Raw genomic sequence first — 10,688 nt, 5'->3', positions numbered from 1 at the left:
ATGTATTGCACAGTGAGGTATTATACGATGTACTACAATCTCCATTGTATAAAAGTTCTCTTGTAAAAATCTCTTAAACAGTAAATTAACCACTAGCCTCTGACTCCAACCAAATCAAATGCAACTTTTTGAATACACAGAGCAAAAAGCTCACTATACATTTGCTGCTGTGTTAAATATTATCATTTTCAGTCTTTTTGAAATCAGTCTATGTCGATCATATTGAGCAGTTAGTATATTCATTGCCCTTTAAATAAAATGTTTCCAGTGCAATTAAAACAATTTCACTCACTCACACTTCACTACCACAGTCTTTTTAGTCACTTAGGACAGGAGGTACACAACTCAAGTCTGGGATATTTATGTGTGAAGTCATTGTACTTAACTTGCAGGTAGGACCACTAAACAACACTGATCAGTTTTTCGTAACTTGGCACACACACTATAGGATCTTGCTGGTAATCTCTGAGGAGTTGTTCTTCATTAAGCAAGGTAGGGGCACTGAAGTTTCCATGGTGGTATAGTACTGACTGTATGATGAAACAGCAAAGCTGGAGTTTCTGGGTGGAAAACAAAGTCATACATACTAAAACTATTCTTCTGCAATCAGAAGGCACTTCATTGACTTTTCTGTTTCTGCATTACAAAGTACTTTCACACTGACTAGTTGATTCTCTCAATGATACACAAATTATTTTTAACAAATATATCATTTACATGTCATTGGGTATAACATAAAACTCAGTACCTCAGTGCACAATGCTAAAAGAATTTTCCTCAGGACAGTAACAAGGGAAACATGACAGGAACATGGTTTTAAGTGAGTTCTTCAAATTGAGATCTGATGATTATATGGACAGACTGAATGGTTCTAAACATGTGTATCGAAATATATAAATTGTGGAATATATTGCGCATAGTGCTGTCTTAATTTATATATGAAATATTCAGTCGGATGGTTGGTGAAATAACACCAAAAATTTCAGTTCGCTTTTAACAGTCTACAATGTATGAGAAAATTCAAGTCAGGTACAAAGATGTTTCATTCTAATGCATACATGAGAGTAAAAAGGTAATTCCCAAAACTAAAACATTTATGCAAAGTACAAAATTCCATACTACAAAAATAACATAAAAATGCAAAGTCTTTTGCACCAGTTCTTTCCTCTTGCAAAGATAGAGGAGATAAGCTGTGCTATATAGTAAGTAATGACATTGAGCAGATATATAATGATATAATGTTATTTCCCTTTTCTCCTTTTTGGGTTAGGTTGTTACTAATAAACTATAACAAGTTACTTATATCCAATGTATGTATATTAAGTCAACTCATTTTAATAAATGTTCAGTGTCAGTCAAGTATGCAGTCAATGTGGGATTACAAAGCCCACTTACTTCAAAAATACTGAGCTGATACTTTTTGTAAACATTTTAGCCTTTTCTATAAAAATGAAGTCAATGTACTACCTACTCAGGGACGAAAGATAGTAGAAAGAGGAAGCAATAATCAAATTTGTGGCCCCAGATGTGTTCCCCCGAATAAAAATATCATGGCATGTAATGCTTACTAAAATTTTGAAACGGATGTACCTCGTTTATGCATTTCCAGAACATGGAGTTTCATTTTTCAAAGTATTTGCATTATCATGATGAATCCAGCTCATGTTTGAATTTAAGGCTGTACAGAATTTAAAGTTATAAGTTTTTATACGTTCAATTGTCATACATGTTGCCTACAAAACAATGTTGCAAAAACTGGCCAATATCAACCAAACTTTCCTTCTTAACTACACAGAAATCCCTGAGTGTTTAGAATCACTTCCTTGAAATCATAAACTGTGTATAAACTATTATTTACTCTGATGTATGCATAAAAAAATTCACAAATTTCACCATCCACCCATGATTCCAGTGTGGTTTGTGATATCTATTATGCTTCACACACCAATATCTTGCTTAACATTACAAATTTTGATTTTATTACTATGTATATTATAACGGTCTTCTTTGAGGTTGTTCAGCAGTATCTGGTGCTTCTTATGTTGTTCCTGAAACAGTGAAATATATTATTAACACATGGGAATCTTGCTAATGCAATAGTACAGGTTTTTATTACTTGCAGAAGGGTTGTAATCTAAAATTAGTACAATGTCTTATCAAAGAATAATGGTGGCACATTACTTCTGACATTCAATGTTATGTTGTAAGCTGTAATTTATACTCTTTCTTTGCTAAACAAATACGTGTATGGAAACAAGTCAGTCCAGATTTTTTATTCCTTCCCCTGCTTTTACAGATTATCATGAACAAACATTAACTTTCTGATGGCCTGTAAAGAATTATCCACACGCCAAAAAAGTCTCACAACATACACAAACACAGGAAATGAATTTAAAGCTCTCTAAATGAGATAATCACTAATAAGTCTTGAGATAATAGAATTCATAAAAACTGTGTTGGGGAGCTCAAGTATCACAGTAAACAAAAATAATGAATTATCTAAATTTTGTGTCAGTAAATTGCTGTTTGCGATATAACAGAAAACACTGCGCACTTTTTAAATACATGGACAATGTATTCATTCGACAACTCACAGGAACAGTAAGCATGAAGCAACAGATGAACAATAAATACTTAGTTTTTGGGGCTTAGGTAATGGAGACAATTACGCTTAAGTCCATGCCACCTGCAGAAAAATTATCTCTAAGACAATTTATAAGATCATGGAAACCAAAACAGCCTTTAATGAAAATTTTTTTTATTCCATTCAATAACTATTTTTAATCGTTACAACCATCAGACTGATCTAAAAAAGAACAGATGTGCAAATTCACGAGTAAGATCTGCTACATAAAATAGGCAGATGACTACCTTTTCCATAAAAGTTACATCATTATTTACATTTGAAAGTAAGAGTACTATTAATATGTAGACTGCAATTTCAATACATAAAAATGAAACCATTATGGGATACTATGTTAGGTATCACAGATGTCCCTTGAAACAACTGACCATTTAAGTGGATGCATTATTTATTACATCTCATACTGTAGTTTTTTCAGTAATACGTTCTATGAGGAGCTACATTGACTTTCTTAATGATCTGAAGATAGACACAAGATCATAAATGCAATGGGAACAGGCATGGACATGGTGAGAACACGGTAGGGCTGTTAAATGTAGTCAGGAAATTTGTGAGGGAGGGAGGGGGGAGAGGGTAAGGAGAGATTTAAAGAAGAGAAAACAGACTAGTGGGAGTGTCGGTGAAATAGAAGGCTGTGTAGTGCTGGAATGAGAGCAGGGGCAGGGGTTAGATAGGTGGAGGACAGGGTTTAGTCAAAGTTAAGGCCAGTGGGGTTATGTAAATGTAGGATATACCGCAGGGAGTTTTTCCAACTGCACACTTTGCAAAAGCTGGTGTTGGTACAAAGGATACAGATGGTGCAGGCTGTGAAGCAGTCACTGAAGTGCAGCATGTTGTTTTGGGCTGTATGTTCAGCAACCGGGTGGCCCAACTGTCTCTTGGCCATAGTTACTTGGTGGCCATTCATGCCAACAGGTAATTTTTTGGTCGTCATATCTACATAAAAGCAGCACAGTGGCTGCACTTAGTTTGTACATCACATGACTGTTTTCACAGTTTGCCCTGCCTTTGATGGGTTAGGCAATGCCACAGACCGCACTGGAGTAGGTGGTGATGGGACGATGTACGGGACAGTTCTTTCATCTACGTTGATTGCAGCGATATGATCTGTGAGGCAAGAGATTGGGAGCAAGGGTGGAGTTGGGACAGGCAAGCATATTTTGCAGATTTGGTGGGTGGCGGAATACCACTGTGTGAGGGGTGGGAAGGATAGCAGGTATGACATTCCTCATCTCAGGACGCAACAAGAGGTAGTCAAAACATGGTGGACAATGTGACTCAGTTGCTCCAGTACTTTGTGGTACATAGTCATGAGGGAATTGCTCCTTTGTAGCCGGGCAATGGGAATGTGGAAGGTGGGAGGTGACTAGAGAGACAAGGGTCAGGAGATGCATTTCTGTACAAGGTTGGGAGGGTAATTTCGGACTGTGAAGGCCTAAGTGAAACTTTTGGCATATCTGTAGAGGAACTGCTCATCATTACAGATGCAAAGGCCCCAGTTGGCTAGACTGTATGGGAGGGACTTCTCAGTATGGAATGGATGGCAGCTGTCGAAGTGGAGGTATTGCTAGTGGTTGGTTGGCTTGATTTGTATGGAGGTACTGATGTAGCCATCTTTGAGGTGAAGGTCAACATTGAGGAAGGTGTTCCTGTCTGTTTACCATACAGTGCCTCATTCATCACTTACTGATGCCACCTCCCACTACACATTAACATCCCCAGTGCCCATGGCCTTGCCACTACTGAACATTACCTTTCCCAATGGCCGACTGACTACAAACCATACAACCTCCTTCCTGATCACCATGACCAATTATATCCTCTACCACAATTACTTCACTGTTGATAGTATCACCTACAGACAAGTCTGTGGAACAGCAATCAGCACCAGGATGGCACCATCCTCTGCCACCCTATTCTAGGTCATCTAGAGGAATCCTTACTAACCACCCAGAATCCCAAACCCCTCACCTGGTTCAGATTCATTTATGGCATCTTCCTGATCTGGACTGACAATGGGCTGGCCGGAGTGGCCATGCAGTTCTAGGTGCTACAGTCTGGAACCGCATGACCGTTATGATCGCAGGTTCAAAACCTGCCTCGTGCATGGAAGTGTGTGATGTTCTTAGGTTAGTTAGGTTTAAGTAGTTATAAGCTCTAGGGGACTGATGACCTCAGATGTTAAGTCCCATAGTGCTCAGAGCCTTTTTTTTTTTTTTTTTTTTTTTTTTGGACTGACAATTACAACACCCTGTCAACTTTCCTCCGGAACCTCAGCACCTTCTGCCCCATCTGCTTCACCTTGTACAACTCAACCACACAAGCCACCTTCCTCGATGTTGACCTTCATCTCCAAGATGGCTACATCAGTGCCACGATTAAGCCAACCAATCATCTGCAATAATTGAACTTCACCACCTGCCACCATTCCATATGGAGAAGTCCTTGTCTCTCCAGTCGCATATCACCTCCCACATTCTCACCATCTAGGCACAAAGAAGCATTCCCCTCATGACTAAGTATCACCCAGAACTGGAGCAACCAAATCACATTCTCCATCAGAGTTTCAACTACCACTCATCGCGCCCTGAAACGAGAAATATCCTACCTGCTAACCTTCCCACCTCTCCCACAGCGGTAATCCACCATCGACTGTACATACACTATATTGTTGTCCATCTCTACACTGCCCCTGCTTCCAACCCCTTTCCTCATGGCTCATATCCCTGCAATAGACCTAGATACAAGACCTGAGGGGACTGATGACCTAAGATGTTAAGTCCCATAGTGCTCAGAGTCATTTGAACCATTTTTTTGCAAGACCTGACCCATGTATCATTCCACCACCACCTACTCCAGTCCTGTCACAAGCATCACCTATCCCACCAAAGGCAGGGCAACCTGTGAAAGCAGTCACGTGATCTACAAATTAAGCTGCAATCTCTCTGCTGCTTCCTACATCGTTATGACAACTAAGAAGTTGTCTGACCAAGAAAATGTGGCCAAGAGACAGTTGGATGATCCAAGTTGCTGAACATGCTGCCCAACACGAAGCGCTTCACTTTAACAACAGCTTCACAGCCTGTGGCATCTGGATACTTCCTACCAACACCAGCTTTTCTAAGCTGCGCGGGTGGGAACCCTCCCCGCAAATATGTTTAACAACATGAATCAAAATAGACCAGTAAGCCGCCGTCGCCCCCCCCCCCCCCCCCCCCAAAAACTCAGTTCTCAGTTCTTTAAAGAATCAAACTCCGATCTTTAAAACCAGCTTCACATGTTATCACTGCATGAGTACAGACTGAATAATTCACACTATGTTTTAAGAAATGTGATGCCATATCTCCTGAACTTTGTGTCATACAATAACATAATTTTGCATGTACAATCAGTGATATATATGGATACTGTCTCCAAACTGTTTTGCAAATACTGTTAGCAGTAAACTAGAAATAAAACAAAATGGCATGCCTGGTGCTGAAGTTTTACTGTACCAACAGCAAAAATGTAGTAAGTGACAAGCTTTGTTCCTTTCATTTTATGGGAGGTGGTATTGAGAAATAGTTTCATAGAGGTTTGAAATTATGTGTGAAGTTTGTTGTAAATCACTAAGTGCTCTCATCCTCAATTACTGTATGAATATAGTCTGTGAATTTTGTATGCCATGAGTTATGTTGCCTCAAGAGATACACACAGTTCCTAATTTTAATACTTGAGTTAGTGTGCTAAGCTTTTAAAATATGATTATAGTGTTTCAATTTTTTTAATTTGACCAATAATTATATGAAATACTGGATAGCAAATTTTTGTTACTCCTGGAAGACCTGCAATTGGGACTGTGTACAGTTTTAGCTGTTTAGTGATACAGATCACTATTCAGCACAGAGGAGGCACTGCACAGCAGACGAGCACATACAGAAGTAGGCTTCTGGATTAAAAAATCCAGCAGTCTACAATTGTGCCTTTCTGTTGTTCAGTGCCTCCTTTCTGTAGTGAACAGCACTCTATCATAATTAATGGTGTTATTGCACCCCAATTTTCCACTGTTTGATTTCACTACGGCTGCCAAGCATCAGAATTGTTAACAGATTTCAAGGATATCTGCTTTGTGTTTTATGGACCCCGTTTCTAGAGTAATGCATTCAAAAGGATTAAAAAATTGCAAAGTCAGCTGCAGTGACATAGTTATTTACATATGATGCAGCCTATTTTAATAAAGAATACAGTAAAGGTCATCTGAAGTTCCTGCAACTACAAAAGCAGATATATAGTTTAGGGATAATTGTTATGTGTGTAAATGAAATAAAAAAATAAAAGAGTTTAAGAAATGTTAGAATAAATGCCGAACCAGTTTAGTGTGTGTGTGTGTGTGTGTGTGTGTGTGTGTGTGTGTGTGTGTGTTTGTGTGTGTTTTACTGATTGCTTGTACAAAATGATTAGAGATAAATAAATAAAAATATCATTAATGTAAGCCACGACTGAAGAATGCACTTGAGAGTATCTTTAAGGAGACTGACAATGACGTATACACACTTGACTGATGTTTGTGCCCAACAATAAAAGTTGCTTTTGAGTTAAGCACTTCATATAAATTTTCACACGTGCTTAATAAGCATCTTTATGGTTTGTTGGAGTATTATGTTGTTACAAAATCATCCACCATGAAATGGGAATCCACATATTCACTTTGGACAGTTCTGTTGATTCTAAGAGAATATGGAATTGCCATAACCAAGAATCCTGAGATTCACATGGAATGCAGCACCAATTTTGGAATAAGCAAACATATATGGCAACTGCCTTGACTGTCGTTACATACACAATACAAAAGCTATCGTATGCCTGTAGTCGTGCCATTTACGATTTATGTCAATGCAGCCTGTAACTCCACAGCCTTATTCAAATCTGTACAAAAACAGAAAAAGAGAGAGAGATAAGTGTGGTAATCAACCAATAGTAAGAATGGAAGCAACAAAATTTCTTGGAGCGCACATTGACAAGAAAATGAACTGGTCTTCACATATTATTGATCTCTGTAAGAGGCTTAGCTCTGCCACCTATGCTTTACGTGTAGTCACGACATGTGTTGAACATAACACTGCAAAAGTGGCATACTATGGCTATTTTCAATCTCTCATTGAGTATGGAATTATTTTTTGGGGCAACCAACCATTAGCAAGGAAAGTGTTCATTGCACAGAAGTGAGCTTTGAGAATTATATGTGTATTGCGCTCAAGAGACTCGTGTAGAAATAGTTTTCATAAACTTAAAATTTACACAACTACATGCCAATATATTTTTTCTCTCGTGTTTTGTTTGTAAAAATATAGAGATATTTCAACCAAACAGTAATTATCATGAGCATAACACACAGAGGAAGAATTACATACGCAGCAAGCTCAGAAATTTGAGCTTGGTACAAAAGGGTATCCACTACACTGGAGCAAAACTCTTCAATGCCCTTCCTCCCGAAATAAAGACAGAGATTCATAACAAGAGTAAGTTTAAGAAAGCACTAAAAATATTTCTGCTAGAAAAAGCTTTTTACAGTCTGGATGAATTTTTAACTAAATAAATTGTAATATTTTAATATTATATAATACAAGTTGACAAAATGCCACTAAGAATGTTATTTAACCTGAGCTCTGTATCTGTGTGTGCTCTGTATCTGTTTTCTGTAGTGTTTTAATGATTCTAAGACAATATGTATTTTCTTTTTCTGTATTGCTGTCCAAAGAATTTACTGCATAATTTTTTTTATAATTATGTACTCAAATTTCTGTACATGCTATAAGAATATCAAATTGTATTTGTAAAAAACTGACTTGTTCCATTTCCTTGTGTATCCAACACAGCTGGACCTATGGAACACGAAATAAATCAAATCAAATCAAACACAATATGTTTGGGAAGTCCTTCAAGACAGTGAGCAGACAGTAGCTGCTGAGGGCTAGATTAAGGGTATAAAAGTGGATTGTCCAGTGAGAGATGTGAAGACAAACATTGTTTTGAAGGGAAACAACACCAGTAGTCAAGAGTCACCACAGACACTGTGTATGTATGATTCAGAACCACATGATATGTGATGACACGGCCAGTGCTACACATAGATCACAACTCAACTACAGGAATCAATTTTTATCCTTGAAGAGAGTAATTATAAAATTTGTTAACGGAGACTGTTTGAATATCAAGTTACTTGACTAGAGACTATGTAAATGATTAATGGAAAATCTCATATAAGATGTGAAACAAATACTAACAAAGAGATAGAGGGGCTGGCCAGTACTTACCTCAGCTCAGTACAGCCGATAGATACACATAAAACAGAACTGAAAATTTACATTCGTAGCTTTCGGAACTTTGTTCCTTCATCAGGGAGGAGAGAGGGGAAAAAAGGGAAGAAGGGAAAGTGGATTCAGTTACTCACAACCCAGGTTATGAAGCAACAGGGAAAGGTAAACAGGGAGGGTAGCAAGGATGGAGGCATGGTTGTCAGAGGGAAGCCAAAGATATTCTACTGAAGTAGGTGGTTGTGGGCGGATGCATGGGGCAGGTTTTGCAGCGGGGTCGGTTACAGGGGTAGGAACCGCTGGGTAGAGAAGGGAAGAGAAGGTAGTCTGGGAATATTGTAGGGTCCGACCCCGCTGCAAAACCTGCCCCATGCATCCGCCCACAACCACCTACTCCAGCCCCGCTACTGGTAAAACATACACAATTCAAGGCAGGGCTATGTGTGAAACTACACATGTCATTTATCAACTGACGTGCCTGCACTGCACAGCCTTTTACATCGGCATGACAACAACCAAACTGGCTGAGCGAATGAACGGACACAGACGAACTGTCTGCCTAGGAGATGCCCAATACCCAGTAGCGGAGCATGCCCTCCAGCATAATTCTAGGGACCTAGGAACCTGCTACACCGTATGTGCCATTTGGCTTCTCCCACCCAACACCAGTCCCTCTGAACTGCGGAGATGGGAACTTGCACTCCAACACATCCTTTCATCCCGCCATCCCCCTGGACTGAACCTATGTTAAAGAACCTCATCCCATTCACTCTTCAGTCTTCTCCTCTTTCCCTTTCCTCTTTAGCCATTCACGCATCTTTTCATCCTACATAGTTGTGTGTTTATCTTTATACTTTACTTCTGTATGCATCCTCTTTGGTTTGAAGCTGGCACAGTACTTACAGTAGAATATCTTTGGCTTCCCTCTGACAACCATGCCTCCATCCTTGCTACCCTCCCTGTTTACCTTTCCCTGTTGCTTCATAACCTGGGTTGTGAGTAACTGAATCCACTTTCCCTTCTTCCCTTTTTTTCCCCTCTCTCCTCCCTGATGAAGGAACAAAGTTCCGAAAGCTAGGAATGTAAATTTTCAGTTCTGTTTTATGTGTATCTATCGGCTGTACTGAGCTGAGGTAAGTACTGGCCAGCCCCTCGATCTCTTTGTTAATATTTGTTAGAGACTATGTAAAACCAACAAGCTTAATTGATACCTATGCAGAGCATATTCCCGTACTTAATAATATGTAAATACCTGTGTGACACAACACAGTTGTCATTAACCTGTTTATAGTCAAACAAAAGCAACCAAGCATGATAAAATCCAGCTCTGAAATATAATTAAATTGAAGTCTTCTTAGCTATGAATCATTACATATTACTCCTCCGTGATACAGGCTCCTACAAGAAAAAGAGATGGAGCAAACTCTGTGGGAGTAGGCGAGATTGTAACCAAAATGATGATCTTGTGAATCAGTAGTCTCCATACTGGCCTGAGAGAACAACAACCACATTAGGAGATGATTAGGAACATCTCAGATATCCCACCCCCATAAAAAAAAAAGCAACCTATCACAGTCCCCGAGTACAACTCACATAATCAAATAATTATTAGTATTTATCTCCGATAATTAACATAAGGAAAAGGTAGGAACAGCCACAAACTTGATTATCATGTGTTTCATCTTGAAAAGAGCACTTCAAGGGATCTTTAAACACTGGAAACAAAATCATAAAGAATATTGTGAAGCTTC

The 10,688-nt window shown here is 38.9% G+C and overlaps 1 protein-coding gene across 1 annotated transcript in view; it reads right to left on the bottom strand.

Moving 5' to 3' along the window:
• Positions 1 to 598: 598 nt before the first annotated feature.
• The window catches only part of LOC124796417, a 523,416-nt gene continuing 513,326 nt past the window's right edge, over positions 599 to 10,688 (bottom strand). Inside the window, exon 13 of the mRNA XM_047260593.1 lies at positions 599 to 2,048. Coding sequence (XP_047116549.1) covers positions 2,018 to 2,048 — 31 coding nt within the window. The 3' untranslated portion in view covers positions 599 to 2,017. The remainder of the gene's footprint in view (positions 2,049 to 10,688) is intronic.

This window comes from Schistocerca piceifrons, chromosome 4 (genome assembly GCF_021461385.2).
Source record: "Schistocerca piceifrons isolate TAMUIC-IGC-003096 chromosome 4, iqSchPice1.1, whole genome shotgun sequence".
NCBI lineage: Eukaryota > Metazoa > Arthropoda > Insecta > Orthoptera > Acrididae > Schistocerca > Schistocerca piceifrons.
Note: the sequence above shows the minus strand (reverse complement) of the source record. Positions and strands in the feature narration are given on the sequence as shown.